General features: G+C 40.8%; 2 protein-coding genes across 3 annotated transcripts in view; both read left to right on the forward strand.

Moving 5' to 3' along the window:
- LOC135462683 (E3 ubiquitin-protein ligase Midline-1-like) overlaps positions 1–20,069 on the forward strand; it is a 69,146-nt gene that overhangs the window by 20,547 nt on the left and 28,530 nt on the right. The window lies entirely within an intron of this gene.
- Positions 10,379–13,022, forward strand: LOC135462950 (probable E3 ubiquitin-protein ligase MID2). Its single transcript, XM_064740271.1, has 4 exons — positions 10,379–11,041; positions 11,352–11,543; positions 12,488–12,718; positions 12,962–13,022. The coding sequence occupies exons 1-4, from the start codon at positions 10,379–10,381 to the stop codon at positions 12,992–12,994; spliced, it is 1,119 nt and encodes a 372-aa protein (XP_064596341.1). The 3' UTR covers positions 12,995–13,022.

Here is a 20,069-nt window from a genome sequence, read left to right on the forward strand (position 1 = left end):
ACTGTTTAGGGACAAATTGCGTTTTCACCTTTCCCATTCAAATGGGCGTCTACGCCAGTGTCGTCGTCCGGGTGAGCCTTACTTTGATGTAGTTGCTGTTGAGAGAAGCGCGGGTCAGTGATGGTGTGGAGAGGTGTCACATTTCGCCACCGTACTTGTTGTTGGTGACGGTAATTTGAAAGCTGCAGGTTTACCGAGAACAGATCCTTCAGCCCGTTGTCGTTCCTTTCATGCAGCGTCGTGGCCCCGGGATGACATTACAACAGAGTAAAGCACATCCATCAGGTGACAGGAGCATTTATGGATGCAAACACCTTTAACGTAGACCCTTGGCCTGCAAATTCACCTGATTTATAGCATCTATTTAGCAAGTTAATTACGAAATGCACCTGCGCTTGAGACGGCAGCGACGCCAGCTCCAGCATGTTGACGCAATAGCTGGAGACCTAACCAGGATCTGGGCGGAGATTCCGAAAACATTCCTTGTTCGTCTGGCGAGTTCATTTATTTATTTGTTTATTTGCTTAGTTGGTATTTTACGCCGGAATATTTCACTTATACGACGGCGGCTAGCATTATGGTGGGAGGAAACCGAGCAGAACCCGGGGGAAATCAAGGCGACTTCATTGAGACGGAGATACACGGAAACCATCGACGCCCGTGTTGACCAAACCCCGTTACTAAGTTTTCCGATCTTCATTTTGACCCTTTCTCCGTCAATGACCTTGAAAATACGTTAGCGACGCGTGACTCGAATAATCATATCAATGACAATACTTTGTTCTTCAACCATGAATATAAAAAAGACAGTATGCATTCGAAAAAGTGGAAGAACAACACATTTATATCTACGTACAATTACTTAGTTGAATGGGTGTATAACTGAATAGCTACCTAAGCCGCGAGAGCCACATTAGTCCCGGCAGATCATCACTACTAAGTACATTTAATGTACGTGGCCAGACGACTACATTTGTGAGCCGCATGCGGCAATCCATAAACAATTCAAACTGTGTGAATGGCTGAGCAAATGTTGAGCTATGGTAGTAAAAAAAAACTTTACTGTGGGGTATTTAAGTACCAACTTGCTGGAGTGGTCTTTGATATGCAAATTGCTTCCCATGACTGGTTGTCAAGGGTAGCACCAACCGTTAAAATCAATTTTTTTTTTAATTGGAATTTATATTTTAGGATTTAGGCCAATGGCCCTAAAGTATTTCATGATGGCATTGAGAGTGAGGCTGTCAAACAAAACATGTATAGAGTTGACTCTTTGTCGAACATCACCTGCACGTGGGGAACAAACCAATTTATTTCTACATTGACCATTGCCATGTCCACACTTTTGGCATGAAACGAACCTAGTCGGGTTAGGTAGGTGTGTGGCCATATTGAGATTGACTGAGGACCATAAAGTTTATTAAATATCGATAAGTTCTTGTTAAGTTTGCCGTTACTGTATTTTTTTTTTTGGATATGTGAATTGCCTGACATTTACAACCCCTTGAGATTTTAGTTCGGAGTACATTTGCTCCAGCCGATTAGTTGAATTGGACCAGTCCAACCTCCCGCCTTTATCTAAGCAAGGGTCATGTGCAGTGTTGGGCTTGAAAATGTCGCAAGACTAACCTGCCCTCAACTACTGGTATCCCGTTCTCTCCCATTAAGGGTCGCAACCCACAGCAAACAGGTACTCCATGATCAACATGTAATCCACCACCCGCTAAGATATGGGTCTATTATATTCACATGGGCCACATCGGGGAACTCTAGGTTAGTCGCCTAGTACGAAAAGGTTGCCCAGAGGCCTGATTTCACCCCGGAGATTTCATTGGAGTAATGCCGCTTGAATTCAGTGAGCAACTCTTGTAGCTGTAGCCTAATCTCATCATACTGATTTTAGAAAATCCATCCACCAGTTCTCAACTATTTTTCAAAAAAAATAGCTGATAATAACCAAAAGTAATAACACTTACACATAATTTGAACACATGTAATTTTGTAGAAAATTGGTTCTTTGTTGAAATGTGACACTTGCATATAAAGTTGAAGGCGATGCGTGCAAACTATTGTTGAGATGTCACAGTGTATAAATGTGAACAAACATACTGAGGGATTTACCTCCCTTGCATAGGTCACGTCCAATTCTCAGAACTAAGTATTTTCTATGTCAACCTGTTCACTCTGATCAACTTGTGAAGCCAGGTGGTATTTGTGTCGACAGGTAAGTCATTTAAGACGGGGTTGGTGTATTTGGGGCGGAACTATTTGTCAATCTAAGGAGTTGTTTTTACTTGATCGTTTTACCAACTGTCAGACAATGCTTAGTTGGACGAGTCGTCCTCACACCTACACACTATAAAGAAAACGTTCAGCTTAGAGAGAAAAACAGAGCAGAGACGACAGTGCGATAGCTGGCAAATGGTCACACGTCACCGGTGAAATACGAGTCTTGTTAACTTACCTCAGTCAGGATTTTATTCTAACTGTTGAAGTAAATGCGTATATGGAAGTAAATTGCACGCCCCCTACACCATGGCTAAAGCAGAATTAGGTAAAAATTGCAGACTGACGACTGGGGCGTGTCTTTTACAGATTCTACCGTTAGCCTGTGTGTGAATCTATAGCACTGTCGATAAACAGTCTGAATATTTACGTCAAGGAAAACAACTGGATTGGGTTCAGGTTCATACTGTTTATTTATGTCGGTCTTGTCACTACATGTATATGTACAGAGCGATGGGAGGCCTCTATGTTATTAAGTTTCTGAAGCTTTGACATTGAAAGGCCTTATACAGAGTTATGTTGAAGGTCGATTACTGGCGGTGACGTGTCGCCTGTGGTACACAAAGCCCGAACGTTTTGCCTTGATCATGCATCGGTGTTTATTGTTTACTTAACAATGTTCGGCTGTCCGGTCCAAATATAAAACTGACACCTACATGTATTATACTGTCGTCCTGACTGTTCAGCCTGCTACACCTTCCATTATCCGTGAGCGCTGAACGAGGCTGTAATATCTGTTGATAGAGCTTAGCCAGTCAGTGCAGCCGAACATCTGCATATAGGCTTGCTTATAGATTACCTAGGGCTGTCTTTGCGAAGATATAACTGATGCTGACCTCCTTGTAATGTCACCGTAACAACACTGCAGACAATATCTTTGACTCCATTATTAAAATGGCCTAGTGTTTACCCCCATATATGGTTGGAAATGTTTTGGATGATTGGAAAAACAACACAGCAGTGATGTTAACTGTTACATATTAGACGTTACTCGAACGTCCATCTTGATTGACGGTTGGTATACGAATGTTTGTTTCGACGCATAGATTTGCACATTTAGTTTCAAAAATTATAACACGGGCAACAAAAGTGTAATTTGCTATCAAATATGGCTCCTGAAAATCTGTTTTCAGTTCTCAATTTTCACTGGTTTACCGTAAAAACTTAGATGAAGTTCTGTTTACAACAAAATATCGATGGTTTTAGATGCAGAAAATCTAAAACCACTTTCAACTGCCCATCTCTTGGTCTTATTGAGACAAAGTTGCAGCTGCCTTTCGATGTAACTCTTGTATTTTCAAAATCATCAAAATATAAGAACCCTCTGTAAAAGATGTATAGCTTTTTGACAAGCTAATAATTTTGAAGCTAAACAGATAAAAGTTCTGATACATGCATAAATAATAATAAGCGATAAGTTCAATACCTGAGAGGTCTTTTAAAACACCGTATTTCCATGGGGTGTCGAAGGTCGGTGAGCGTTTTAAGGTCGAAATATATTGATACCACATGTTCATTATTTATTATATCAATGCGATTATAAGTTTAAATGCGACAAACTTTAAATCGAATATAAGGATAATCACCTTAAATATTAGACAATAAACTGTTGGTCTCTAAATACCAAACAAGTCTATCGTTTATTTTTCGTTCCATACTCTTAACCACGCTGGTAAGAACTACGGGGCGGTAATTAGACGGCTCGCTATGATCCTTACCGGGTTTTGGAACCTGGATAATACACGCCTCCTTCCATGACGGTGGAAAAAATACCATTAATCCAAATGTCGTGATTAAACAAGTCCAAGAGAGTCTCCAGTGGCTCGGATGACAAATGGGTTAGAAATTTAATAATAAATATTACCATGACCACACGTACTATAAGTTGTTACGATCAGAAATCCAAATAATAAGGCCCACCCTAAGGTAAAGATTAGGAAAAATGAAGTTAGATCATAATGTGGAGAATTGTTCAGCATTTTTAGATCTGACAGCTAAAGATTCAGGACGTCCAGAAGCAAAACAATGCTATAGCTCCAGGCAAAGCTATTGATAACGGCGCTGGAGATGTTTATTTAGTTTTTTGATTGATGTTTTACGTCGTACACAAGAATATTTCACTTATACTACGGCGGTCAGCATTATGGTAGGAGGAAACCGGGTAAATCCTGGTGGAACCCACTACCATCCGCAGGCTGCTGGAAGACCTTCTTACGTCCAAGCCGAGAGGAAGACAGCATACGCTAGACTTGAATTTACAGAAACCGCATTGGTGAGATCCCCCAGTCATTGATTGCGTCGCGCCGGCACACTATCCACCTCGGCCACGGGGGCCCTGAGATGTTAAAAAGCGTAGGTCCAGTGATGCCTTGATTGAGTGCAGAGACAGATGAAGGCGTAGTATTATTGACAGGTTAGTTTATATATATATTTTTTTACAGACGTTGTTTTAGGTTTACCGTCACCAACAATCGGCAAGTCAGTGATATCTGAGTGTCAATAAATGTTTTCAGGACAGTGCTCGAGGAAGGGATGAGGCGATGTGCTTCTTGAAAATTTGTATGGTTTTGAACTTTCAAGGTAATGACCTGTTTCTCTTTTATAAAGAGAGAACAGTCGATAGAGGAGGTCATGTAGACTTCGTCGCAATTTTAACATTTTATTGTCTTAGTAGAGGCAAACCCTCATGGCCTTCTCCTGCACAACCGAAGCAAAACAGTTTATTTCTACATTGGCCATTACCATGCTCAACTTTGGGCATGTAAATCACCTAGACGGATTAGATACGTATAGGTCTACTTGGGCATGTTACCGGCAAATTGAGATTGACAGAGGAAAAGAGGGGTTATTAAATGTCGATAAGTACGTACTGAGTTTTCTATCACTGTCACTTTTATGTTGTGAATCGTTTGACATTGACAACCCCTTGTGATTTTAGTTCGGAGGATATCTTCTCTAACCGATTGGTCAAACTGGGCCAATCCGATCTTCAGTCTCTAACTAAGTAAAAGCCGAAGTGGAGTGTTGGGCTTGAAAATCTCGCATTTAAGGGTTGCAACCGAGGGCAATCAGGTAGGCCTACTCCTCTATGGCCCCTCATACAGAGATGGGAGATGTGACTCCATTATATTTCACCGAGTTCTCACGGCAGAGCTCTAGGTTACGACAAGCTTGCCAAGAAAACTCAGGCCCTTTTCTTTTCACCCCGGAGACCCCACAAGGGTAATGCCGCTTGAATTCAATGGGCAACTATTGTAGATATAGCCTAATCTCATTATGCTGGTTTCAGAAAATCCATCCGACATTTCTAAGCTATCTTTCCAATGTATTCTGTTTAGAACTAAACGTGATGAATATAAATGATTTGAACCTATTTACTGAAATAATTTTGTGGGAAAGTGATTGTTTGTTGAAAGGTGACATTCACATATAGGCTTAAAGTTAATGGCGAGCTGCGGAAACCAATCTTGAGATGTCACAGAGTATAAACGTGTACAAACATAGGCCTTGTGAGAGATTTACCTCCCCTCCACAGATCACGTGCATTTCTCAGATCTAAGTATTTTCTATTGAAATCTGCTCAGTTTCACAAAGATCTGAAGTCAAGTTGGATCTGTGTCGACAGGTAAGCTCTGTAAGACGATTATATGTAGTTTGGATGGAAACGATCACTCAGTTTAAGGAGTTGTCTTTACTTGATCATATCACCGACTGTCAGACACAACTCAGTTGGCTTGGTCGTCCATAAATCGACACAATGTAGATATACGAATGGGGCGTTTCCTTTATAGACTTTAACATTAGCCATGTCAGCCTGTGTGTGAACATCAAACTGTCGATATTCGCGTATAAATAAAAACGACTGATTTTATTCAGGTTCATACTGTTTAACTGTGTCAGTCTTGTCACTATGTATACAGGTCGATATTACCTCATTAATGTGAGGTTCTGAGACTTTGACCTTGAAAGACATTATGCAGTTATGTTGAAGGTCGATTACTGGCGGTGACGTGCCGCATGTGGCACACAAAGTCTGAATATCTTGCCTAAATGGATCGCTATTTGTTTACTTACAACGTTCGCCTGTCTGGTCCAAATATAAAAAGTGTGATTGTAAAAAAGTCATGTCAAGGATGTAAGCGTTCTCCTAATCCATGTAGGTCAGCCCGTCTGTAACGTGATATGCTATATCAGTTGCTCATAGGGGCCTCCGTGGCCGAGGGTATTAGCACAACAGAACGGCTCAATGACCATGAAGCCTTCCGCCAATGCGATCGCTGCGAGTTCAAGTCCAGCTCATGCTGGCTTCCTCTCGGGCCGTATGTGGGAATGTCTGTCAGCATCAAGCGAATGGTCGTTGGCTTCCCCCAACCCCAGTTTGCTCCTACCATAATGCTGGCCGCTGTCGTATAAGTGAAGTATTCATGACTACGGCATAAATCCAATAAATAAATAAATATTGTTAGAGGTAAATTGTTATTGATCGTTGGTCTGTGAGCCATCCGATCAGCTGCAGTTAAAACAGTACTCTGCAAATAATGGCCTTTGCGAGGGCCAACATTTTTACGGTTATGTGCACATTCTTGAGTTGGGCATAAAAGTAAAATAAATAATTAAAATCTATTGCCCATAATGTGTGTGTACGTAATTGGTGCTAAAAGTAAATAGAATCTTAAAATTATGTACAGATGTGCACACATTATTTTCAGCCCTACTATTATGTATAGAGGTGATGTCTTCGTAAGACTGTATATTGGACAGTGTTTAGACGCAAATCTGCATACAAATATAAATGAATTGAGCTAAACTACTGAATTCATTTTAGGGAAACTCCATGGTAGTTTGTTAAAATATGGTATTCGCATATAAAGTTAAAAGGGAACTGTGCTAACCATGGTGGGGATGTCATAAATTTATTTATTTATTTGATTGGTGTTTTACGACGTACTCAAGAATATTTCATTAATACAACGGCCGTCAGCATAATGGTCGGGGGGAAACCGGGCAGAGTCCGGGGAAAACTCACGACCATCCGCAGGTTGGGATTGTCATAGAGTGTAAAAGTGTAAAAGTATACTGAGGGATTTACCTCCCCTACTCAGATGACGTGTATTTCTCCGAACCAAGTATTTTCTATTTCACTTTGCGCAGTTTTATCAAGTAGAGAAGCACGGTGGGGATTGTGTCGACAGGTAAGTCCAGTGAGATATGGTACGTCTATGTTTATGACGGGATGTTTCTATGAGGTGACGGAATTGTCTTATTTGATCGTGTGCCCGACTCTCAGACAGTATTTAATTGGTCTGAACGTCCTCAAATGGACACGAAGTCGATGTACGACTGGGGTCGTGTCTTTATATAGACTCTACTCTCGGCTTGTGTGTGAACCTCTGATATCGTCTATAAACACCCGGAATATTTTCTTCTGAAGGAAGCGACTGATTTAATTGTGTTCAAGTTCATACTGTCTAATTATGTTGATCTTCGCACTATATCCAGGACGATAGTACGTTTTAATGTACTTTTCTGAAGCTTTGACCTTGAGAGGCTATGTGTCTGGTTTTGCTGAAAGTCGTTGGTTGCCGGCGACGAGCTGTCTGAGGCTGGGCCTACATACATATTAATAGCCACAACAACCGACCTATATGGATCGCTGTTTGTTAACTTATAAGGTTTGCCTCTATACTTGAAATATAAAATCTTTAATAGTTAAAAATTTCTAGTTAGGATATATATGTCCTCCGTTTGAAGTGTTTGGTTTGATCTTGGATCTTCCCACTTCAGGGCGGGCTTAAACAGAAGGGGTGTATTACACTGTATGAGTAAATCGAATCTGAATATTATGTACTGAATTGCACAAAGGATTTTCAGTGTTGCAGAACTGGAAGGCTACATGTATTATTAACTTCTCACTCAGCAAGCCTTACATCCTCGCGCATTGATCACCAATAATGGGGTGTTATATGACACAGCTTAACCAGTCAGGATAGCCGTATACTGCACCTAGGTCGACTTATACATTGGCTCGAGCTGTCTGTATGAAGGTATCGCTGACGCTGACCTACTTCTACAGTCTACCTGAGGTTACATATCTCCAATCCACGCTTTTAGGTTCTCTTTAAACTGTCCCTGTCATAACACTGTATCTAACTGGACGTGTACTTCACACTTCTACAGTGGAGCGAAGTCAGCATTTACGGTTTAAACATTTTGTTTGACCAGTGGTGATCGGAGGGTGTAGCAGCTCTGCTGTAGTCTGTACTTCTGTGGTTCCTGACAACAACTAATCAAACACTGGGAGCTGGAAGACTTTGACCTTAATTCATATCCCTCTTTAATCTAAGTAAGACATGTTCGTGTTAATCATCACTATTAGAAATGTGATCTTTATTATATCTCTTTAATTATTTATTATAATTCTGTAGATAGAGCTGTTCCAAATGTTTTGCCCTATTATCATATGTATATAGAATCAAGTTACCTTCATAACCAAGGCAGTCCACAGGCTTGGCCAAATTATCATACTGAGTCAAGTCCCGACATTGGGGCTGAAGAAGATTTCGCACTGACTCTCTGTAAATCTACTTTTAAACCGCGACAGGTTCGTTTTTACACACGAATCTGTTCATTATCTGGATGGGAGCTATATGTCTATCGAACATCAGTATTAAACACATCTGCCCAAACTGGCTTGACCAGACCTTTGTCCAAACAGTCTCTCGTGCGCAATAAAAGGTAGAATCGCTATATTTCTAACTGACCAGAATGGATTCCTTTTCAGAAAAGTGATTTGCGCACACTCTCCTCATACATGAATAGGCACTTAAATGCTTCTTAAATGAAAATTGGAGAATAGTGACAAAAAAGTAACGTATATTGTTACGACCCAAACTGTCTGTATTATGTCAATGTGCTACAAAGCTTAAAGCTCATCCAACAAACCCTACGTGGGACTCCAGTTCATCATACAGAGTTGAATGTAATAAAACTTCTCCCGAGATCTTTGCTTGGTTTTCATATTCGAGGTCGTTTTGTGGAAGCTAACATTAAACTAGAGGAGATTCCATTCGTGTCTTTCTGAGAGTCTCCTCCTTGGCTTCTTCCACAACCTTCTGCCCACGTCAGGCAAAGGTCGCACACAGTCGACTCCATATTCAGTTTATTTCACAGCATTCATGGCAATGCTGTCATTAAATATGGGTAGGTCATGCGCCTTGTTACGACCCAAACTGTTTGCATTATAAAGAGATGGCTTGTTCGAAATACACGACAGTTAAGCCGCACAAAAAAGTAACCAAAACCAGCAGATTTTATTTGACAACAATTTATTAACTTAACAAGAAGAGATAATAAGACTTATACAAATACTAAAGTACTTAAGTTTAACAAGAAAGGATAGCAGTATCTATACAAATACTAAAGTACTTACGGTGTCAAGTCCAAACGGACGCATATATTCCACAATATATACCACACAGGCATAAATGCTCAGAGGCAAATTCACAAGAGGGAAAATCCACAGTATAACTGAGTGTATGACGAAATATATACAAAATTCCATAGACAGAGTCCGTGTACTAATAAGCACTGTGTATACAGGAGCACAAATTAAACATACAAGTTCAGACTAAACAAGTGCTCGGTGGAGATATAAAATTCAGCACAAAAGGCCTACTAAAGTAATACACAGCGAAAGCATCCAAAACTCTCAATAATTCTCCGTTCTCTTCGTCTCTGTTCTCTCCGTTTGACCTGCTTTCATAGGTCTTATATAGCCTGGTGGAATTGTCCAGAATAAGAAAATTCCTGAACACTTGATGTAAATAAACAGGCACCGAACTGAGCGCATTCTGGAATATTCTAAGGTAGAGGCAGACAGCAGGCGCTGAACTCAGCGTATGTAAACAGTGGCAAGCTAAATTTAGAAACTGACGGCAGTCGTGCACATAACAATATGTTGTTAGAACACGGGAACAGACGGAGGCTGTGTGTTGTCTTGAAAATTAATATTTTTTAAATAGGAACACCATTACAGGTGCCAGTATGAGCGATTTGTCGTTTTTATTTCTGGAAAAAAATCCCTGAGCAAATCATGGCCGAGAGCAAGCAGAATCAGGATGATGTTCTCACATGTTCTGTATGTATGGAAACATTCCGGGAACCAGTAATGCTACCCTGTCAGCACAGTTTTTGTAGGAAATGCATTGGTTTGTATGCTGCCAAGTCCAAATCTGTGCAAATAGATGAGACCTCCGATACCAGGGGGAAGGATGACGTCCATCTGATAGCATGCCCTGTGTGTCGGGCACCAACGAGCCTGGGGAGAGAAGGTGTGGCTGGACTGGCTCCTAACTTTCATCTGGCAGAAATGGTGGAGAGGTTCACTACTGCTGTTAAGGTTGAGGATGACATCCCATATTGTTCTCTGTGTGAGGAGGACAATCATGCTAAAGCTATCAAGTTTTGCACCATCTGTGGTGTGTTCTACTGTCAGGAATGTCTTGCAAATTTCCATCCAATGAGGGGGCCTCTAAAACGTCATCGACTGATTTCGGCTCTGGAGTACCTATCCCAGGAAACCTCACAGGGTGAAGTCAGCAGGGACCAACAATCAACTCAGCAGCCGTCATGTGCTAGACACGGTCAGCCATTCATGTACTGTGAACCGTGTCGGATGGTGATCTGTGTGGGGTGTGTGGTGGAGCATCCGGGACACGCTGTGCGGGATATACCATCAGCAGCTGAGAAAGCCAAGGTAATGCGAAAAAAACATTCGAATATCAGCCATCAACCAAAATTGATGTCCTGAGTCATAAATCATAAGGTCAATTCTCAATACAACGATTAACACGAACCTGGAAAAAGCTAAGAATTTGTGCAAATTCAAAATTACGTTGGAATCACGTAAAGAGAAGTGGTAAACAGTTTTCAATGATGTTAGAAAGACGCAAGGAATGTTTTGGGCGAATAACTTAAATCACTATCTAAATCGTGTACCATGCTAGTATATAAATCGTTACTCAAAATAAAGATGGCATGATTTGGAACTATCTATTAACCCAAAGTTTGTGATCTATAGTGAAGAATGGGGCTTTGTGTCCTGTACTGTAGTGAGTCATTTGAAAGGTGGATTTTTTAATGTAGTATTTTTTCCATTACAGCCAGCTGTTTTGAACAAGACGAGTGAACTGGAGAAAGTGCTACAGGAAACTAAAGAATCACTGGCAGGAGTTATGAGGTTGTACAGCAAGATACAGGTTGGTATTTTCCATGACACATGTTCAGCCTGTGTTGTACTGCATACCCTGGTGACTCATATTGACTATGTGGACTATTGCTATCATTCAGAAATCCAGGTAATATACAGCTGTCTATTATCTAGTCTTGATAAAGCGGTCTTCTGTCACATATTATATATGTAGATTACAATCAAAGAGTTAAACCCGAACAGTGACGACTTTTTACAAGAACGTAAACAGGGGAATGCACGAACTGATGAGGGGATTTACTTGCGTAATGGGCAAGTCAACTTCACCTATTTCTTGTTTATCTTATCTACTATGGTATCATTATTAAGTAACACACACGGTATATGCCCACCTCAGACTTTGATCTGATGGGGCGACGGCGTTGGGGTTCGGGCACTGTCCGAAGCATGTAAGACTTCACCTTCTCGCCCTGTTTGATGCGGAGATGTATTTGCATAGAGGACGAGTTTATTTTGTCTATTTCTGGTTTATCTAATAAGACTATCGTATCATTACTATGACATTCTGCTAAGTAACACACACGCTATATGCCCATCTCAGACAGCTCCATTTGATGTATTATCGCCGATAATACGCTGTCATAATAATATCTGTAATATATATATATACGTACACCATTTGATCTGATGGGGCGACAGCGTTGGGGTTCGGGCACTGTCCGAAGCATGTAAGACTCCACCATCTCGCCCTGTTCTGAGCATCAGTTGTGATGGCACGACCCTTTTTGGAATTGAACGACGTACTTTGGGTTTTGAGTCGACACTTACATGTACATCCCAAAACTACAGGGAAATCCCCTCCATCCCGGAGATACATTGTAGCCACAGTTGTGTGGCGCTTATATTTCTCCCTGTTACACATACATATATAACTTCTTCAACACACAATTCTATAGGTCTGGATGAGGCAGTAAACGATTTTTCTGTTCGCAGGAAAACCAGGAACTTCACACTCAGGAGGTAGAAAAGGCTTATTGTGCAGCCTTTGAAGCTTTACAAGCATGGAAACAACAATCCTTAGATGGCATAAAAACCCGCTATTCACAGTGGAGCGTGGAGTGTAGCGCCATACTCAAACATTTTCAGCTACAGACCCAGGAAATGGAGAGGATGGTGCACGCTTCCAAAGATTTGTTAGCGTCAGCGGACGTCGAGTTTTTGCAGGTAAGTCAAATGTGCACATTCTCAAACATTGGTTCAGCTGCCTATACTATGTAATAGATCAGGAAATGGTCTAAATGTTTTGAGGTAAAAGCCATGGGTGCCTGTGTACTTTGAGAGGTAAGACATTTCAATTGGAAATGTGTTCTTGTTATATGTTGAATTGACAGTATAGCTACAGTATCTCAGTTTCGCTTATCATCTCTACATGATTTTATATGAGTTTTTAATTCTGTTTGTTGACAGGGTTCCACGGATTTCACCAAAAGGTATGTATAAATGTGTGATACCTCTCTAGGTTTGTTATACATTTGCAGGCCTCTGTTGTCAGCAGATATGTTTCTATAACATTTAGTACCAGCACTCTAGTTATCCAAAACATGACCCAGACTGTAAAATATATCCAATGTTGAAACATACGTTTGTCCAGACAAATCAGATCTAACCTACTAGGAACAGTACATCATGGCATTCTTATAACTGCCTTGTACACAAGATTACTACACGACTGTGTCTCTTTGTTTTCTCTTCTCATCTCACAGAATTGATGACCAGCTGAATGATATAAGAACAGATCTGGAGAAACATGAGGTCAGCAAACAGAAGCTTCGAGATTCTGTACAACATGACTACGTTGTCCCTAGACAGGTGACTGTAAAAGAACGTCGGGACTTAGTTACAAGTAAGTTCGTATATGTATGAAAAATATACAGTAGGGTGTGCTAAAAGGACATAAACAACTGTAGGGTTTACGTTAGTATGTGCATCGAGTGAGTGAGTGAGTGAGAGCTTGGTGTTTAACGTCGAACATAACAACTTTTCAGTCATATGATGACAATGTGTGCATCAAAGACACAAACATAAAAGTATAAGGTGTACACTAGGGTGTGATCAAAACTGGGGTTTGGGAAAAAGGCACAAAGTTATGCAAGGTGTAAGTAGGGTGTACACAGAAGACACACACTAATGTGGGACATGCATTAGGCTGTTCACTAAACATACCACGTAAACTTATCCATCCCCTTAAGGTCTTCACAACAGATACAAACTAGTGGGAGGCATGCACTAGGGTGGGCAAAACAAGATAGAAACTCATGTGAGGCATGCACTAGGGTGGGCAAAACAAGATAGAAATTCATGTGAGGCATGGAATAGGGTGGGCAAAACAAGACACAAACTAATGTGAGGCATGCAGTAGGGTGGGCAAAACAAGACAGAATCTAATCTGAAGCATGTACTAGGGCGGGCAAAACAAGATAGAAACTCATGTGAGGCATGCACTAGGGTGGGCAAAACAAGATAGAAACTCATGTGAGGCATTCACTAGGGTAGGCAAAACAGATACAAACTAATGTGAGACATGCATTAGGGTGGGCAAAACAAGATAGAAACTAATGTGAGGCATGTACTAGGGTGGGCAAAACAAGATACAAACTCATGTGAGGCATGCACTAGGATGGGCAAAACAAGATAGAAACTAATGTGAGGCATTTACTAGGGTGGGCAAAACAAGATAGAAACTAATGTGAGGCATGCACTATGGTGGGCAAAACAAGATAGAAACTAATGTAAGGCATGCACTAGGGTGGGCAAAACAAGATAGAAACTCTTGTGAGGCATGCACTAGGGTAGGCAAAACAGATACAAACTAATGGCAGGCATGTACTAGGGTGGGCAAAACAAGATACAAACTAATGTGAGGCATGCATTAGGGTGGGCAAAACAAGATAGAAACTAATGTGAGGCATTCACTAGGGTTGGTAAAAGAAGACAGACACTAATGTGAGGCATGCACTAGGGTGGGCAAAACAAGATAGAATCTCGTGAGGCATTCACTAGGGTAGGCAAAACAAGATACAAACTAATATGAGGCATGCACTAGGGTGGGCAAAACAAGATAGACACTAATGCGAGGCATGCACTAGGGTGGGCAAAACAGATACAATCTAATGGCAGGCATGCACTAGGGTGGGCAAAACAAGATAGAAACTAATGTGAGGCATACACTAGGGTGGGCAAAACAAGATACAAACTAATGGGAAGCATGTAGTTGGGTGGGCAAAACTGATACAAACTAATGTGAGACATGGAATAGGGTGGACAAAAAAGACTCGCAAGCTCGTCCCTTTCTTGGGCGCCCAGGACTCGTCCATACAGGACCATACAATCAAATAACCTACAATTATAGAGTACCTTGTGGGCAAAGGACACAGGCTAATGTAAGGTATACAATAGAGTGTGCACAGAAGACACAGAATAATGTGAGGTATACAGTAAGGTGTGCACAGAAAACATAGACTCATGTAAGACTTACAGTAGGGACTGTACAAAAGACACAGACCAATGTGAGGTATACAATAGAGTGTGCACGGAAGACACAGAATAATGTGAGGTATACAGTAAGGTGTGCACAGAAGACATAGACTCATGTAAGACTTACAGTAGGGAATGTACAAAAGACACAGACCAATGTGAGGTATACAATAGAGTGTGCACGGAAGACACAGAATAATGTGAGGTATACAGTAAGGTGTGCACAGAAGACATAGACTCATGTAAGACTTACAGTAGGGAATGTACAAAAGACACAGACCAATGTGAGGTATACAATAGAGTGTGCACGGAAGACACAGAATAATGTGAGGTATACAGTAAGGTGTGCACAGAAGACATAGACTCATGTAAGACTTACAGTAGGGACTGTACAAAAGACACAGACCAATGTGAGGTATACAATAGAGTGTGCACGGAAGACACAGAATAATGTGAGGTATACAGTAAGGTGTGCACAGAAGACATAGACTCATGTAAGACTTACAGTAGGGTCTGTACAAAAGACACAGACCAATGTGAGGTATACAGAAAGGTGTGCCCAGGAGACACAAATACAATAGGGTGTGCCCAGGAGACACAGACCATTGTGTTGTATAGAGAAGGGTGTGCTCAGAAGACACAGACTAATCTGAGGTGTGCAGTAAGGTGTGCACAAAAGACATAAGCTCATTTAAGACTAACAGTAGGGTATGTACAAAAGACACAACCTAATGTAAGGTATACAGTGGCATGTCCCCAGAAGACACAAACAGATGTGAGGTATACAGTAGGGCATGCTCAAAAGACACAAACTAATGTGAGGTATACAGTAAGGTGTGCCAAGGAGACAAGCTGATAAGAGGTATACAGCAGGGTATGCCCAGAAGACACAAACTAACGTAAGGCATACACTGGGGTGTGCCCAGAAGACACAGAGTAATGTGAGGTTTACAGTAGGGTGTGCACAAAAGACATAAACAAATGTGAGGTATACACTGGAGTGTGCCCAGAAGACACAGACTAATGTGAGGTTTACAGTAGGGTGTGCACAAAAGACACAAACTAATGTGAGGTATAGGGTACGGTGTGCCACGAAGACAAGCTGATAAGAGGTATACAGCAGGGTATGCCCAGAAGACACAAACTAATGTAAGGCATACACTGGGGTGTGCCCAGAAGACACAGACTAATGTGAGGTTTACAGTAAGGTGTGCTCAAAAGACACAGACTAATGTGAGGTATACAGAAGGGTATGCCCAGAAGACACAAACTAATGTAAGGTATACAGTAGGATGTGCACAGGAAACACAGATTAATGTGAGGTATACAGTAGGGTGTGCACAAAAGACACAAAGAATTGTGAGGTATACAGTAGAGTGGGCCCAGAAGACAACAACTAAAGTGAGGTGTACAGCAGGGTGATGTATTCTATAGGGTGTGTACAGAGAACACAACCTAATGTGAGACATAAAATAGTGTGTGGTACTCGTAAAGTGTAAAGGGGGCTCTTTGAAGTCAAAAGGCATTCAGTGGGCCATTCTAAGAAATTTAAAGCCAATGTAAGCTATATACACAATGGTTCGCTAAAAATTAATAAAAAGGTAGTGTATACAACATTATTTTTTCTTTAGTTTTTTTTTAATGGAAGTACATTGCAGAGCTTTATATCAGCAGCTGTACAGTTAGAACAGGACAGATAGTTGTGTAACCCCCTTTGTCAGGTGTACTGTTAGGAGAGAACAGATAACATATTGTACCCCTGAGTGTCTGAGTGATATTTACCTCATGTGTACAAATCAGCAGGTGTACTGTTAGGACAGAACAGTAACATATTGTAGCCTACCCCTCAGTGTCAAACATGTATTTCAAAGGGAAAACAACCCTCATATCTGTTTTATTGTTAATATTAGAGGGTTTCCATCCATGTACCTAGAAATAATTGTTGATCTAGATTTATTTCCTCACTTGATATAAGTTTGCTTTTAAAATTTAAATATATTAACTGTCCTTTAAAAATATAAATTGGAGAAAACTTCAATAGTTAGAAGATTCCAATACTTCTTTATTACTAATAATTCTGATGGATTAAATAGTCTTTTGAACATTGTGGCAAAAGAATGTCACTTGGTAAGTTATGTGTGGCGAGTTACCTCCCTTACTAGAGGACGGCTTCGGTAGCTGGTCACTCCACGAATGACAACAGGTCTACCACAGCTTCATAGTGAGTTTTGTGTTCAAATGTGCCATAACTGATAACTAAAACCAAGTACCGGATAGAGGAAGGTATTGCTTTTGTTGTAGGTAATAAGTTTCAAACAAATTAGAGCGCTAAATGTGTGTATTTTAACGCATTACTTGGCCTATGTCGTACCCGTCAGTTAGTCATATATCCAGTTCTTGTCAAAGCACAACTCTTTTAAACTGGCTGAAAATGACAGAGATCTGTGTATAAATTACATTTATGTCGCAAATATATGTTATTTTATTCCACGAGATTGTGTGGAGAAAGTAAAACCACGGTATGTGTACAGGTATTTACACCTCAGTCTTACAGCGTGTGTTTATGGTTTGCTGTTGTTTATGCTGCTGCTGTTGTGTTTTTGCAGAGCCGACGCTGAGATTTACAGAGACAGACGACAGTGAGCTGAGAATCACTGACAGCGGCTCTGCAGTAAAGGGTGACGACTTATCCTGGGAGCTGTGTGGTAAAGGCTGAGGGCTTGTACGGGGATGGGAGGTGGAGGAGAGCTGTGATAGGCGGGCGTTATCAGACGGGCAGGTACTACTGGGAGATACACATCACCTGTTCACTTGGCTGTCACTGTCATGTAGGAGTGACACAGGAGAGCTGTGATGTAAGTGAGGAGACAAAACCTGGCCGTAACTCCTGGTACATTTGGGTGGTGTACTATGGTGATGAGGTCTGGTGTTATAGTCACAGTGGTGGTGAGATCAAACCTGGCTATCTACAGTGGAGACGTTACACACGACCTCATCACCTGGGTGTGTACCTGGACTGTGATGACCAAACACTGACAGTCCTGGACTGTGACAACAACCAGGTAATGTACACTGACAGTGATGTTATCGTCACAGAGCCTCTCGTGCCATCGGTTGGGTTTGGTGTCGGGTCTGAATCTGGATCTCTGTCTGCTCGTCTGGTAACGGGTGACTCTGCAACTCTGCCTCAAGTTCTCTGTGATATGATAAGCACTTCATGACCATCGGGTAATTATTCATTACATCTTTTCCATCATATTATAATTTGTTGACATATACTTTGATTAGTTTTTTTTTTCAAGCAAACTGACCAATTTGTATGGTTTCTTCTGCGAAGTGGTCAGTGATCTGTCACAAGCTTACAGCTTGGTGTAGTTATACACAGTCTGTCTGACTTGTCCTGAACATCAATGTCAGTTTTCTTCCAGACAAAATACATGTAGATAATGACTGGGTAGTTTTATTTTTAGTAATGGTGACTTGTAAATCAGCATAATCAGGAGTGTCACTGAGCAAAACAGGTCACAGTTTATACATGACAGTACCTATACTCAACATGGTACATGTAGTAATTCTTGTTGTGTTATGTAACTTTACTTCCTAAGAAAAAAAAAGAGATATTTCCCTTACTGTTTTAGGTTAGATGCGAGCATTGATTTTCTGCAGTAATTCTGTAGCAAATCTTCAACTTTTACAATATACATATACCCTAAACTTTCGCGTGGCGCCTTGCCATACCTCCACATGTAGATTGACCTTTAGTCGACAACACTCTCAGCTACCATTTTTTTTAGCTGTGGTAGTGAAGTCATAACATTTCTTACCTAAGTAACCTCAGAGATGTGGGTAATGGTTGTAATGGTTGGGGATAACACAGGTCCTAATCTGTCCTCGGAAAGGCAGTGGGTGGAATCACCGGTGAAGGGCACCTCATTGTTGAATATTTTGATATATCTGCCATCCCGGATGACATGTGCATCTGATCATCACATTGTATCATAGCTACCTCAGGCCATCATTAAAAAGTTGTTTGTTGCAGGTAACAAACCCTGTTTTTTGAAGTCGGGTTGGTCGTCATTTTATTTTTTGAAAGTAAGTTAAAAGTAACCCGGCCCACATAATCTGGATGATAATTGAATTATCGCGGCTCCAATTTTCGTCACCTGCTTCAGGGCATACGTTTCCGATTTTAAATTCTCTGTAAAAACTTTGTTGTTTTCATAACCAAGTTCTTTCACACTGAACTCAAATATTCCTTATTGATTCTGGACCCAACATTAAATTTGAGTAAATTTACAAACTTTAAACCTAAACAACTGAAGTTGAAAGGCATATATTGCTTTCGCCACTATGGCGAAGAGACGCTCCCTCGAAAGGGCACTTCGAGGGAACGGCAGCGTCCGGTAATGGGACGCTGAGAAGGGCTGGACTAGGGCCCTGTAACCCATGGTAAATACCCTAAAAAGTAGTCCAGTTAAGATAAGACACTCACAACCTGACCCAGGGCCTCCGTTGGCACTCGTCATTGTTGCAAATTTAGAACAGTATTTTGAAATGGCAATAAAATTTTAAAAAATGTGAATGCCTTTGGTGACAAATTAATTTACTTAAGAAAAGATTCAAACGTTTTAGAAAATCTAACAAGAAAGTTTTCTGGGGCTGCTGGCAGATTTTCGCAATTTTTCTAACGAAAAAATCCACTTAGACCTACTTGCATTTTAAACGGCCTCATGTCGGCAAAGTGAGGAAGGATGATAAGCATTTATATTATAAATTATAAATATTTCCTTTCCACCAGATTTCCATGTAAGTGCTATGATGTTAGATGATATGCATTACTACACATGGTATTCTCTGCTGAGGTAGATCCATATCCTGTAAGTATTACACCGTGTGTGATGAATATATGTGATGACACTGTGATAATTTCGCCCAGTGCAAATCATATGTTTTAGATGTATTGCTAGTATATGATTTTTTCAGTGCATGTATATACGTTGATAACATGTATGCTGTAAGTCAGTTGTTTAAGAACTTTGTT

The sequence above is a fragment of the Liolophura sinensis genome, chromosome 2 (assembly GCF_032854445.1).
Source record: "Liolophura sinensis isolate JHLJ2023 chromosome 2, CUHK_Ljap_v2, whole genome shotgun sequence".
NCBI classification, from domain to species: domain Eukaryota; kingdom Metazoa; phylum Mollusca; class Polyplacophora; order Chitonida; family Chitonidae; genus Liolophura; species Liolophura sinensis.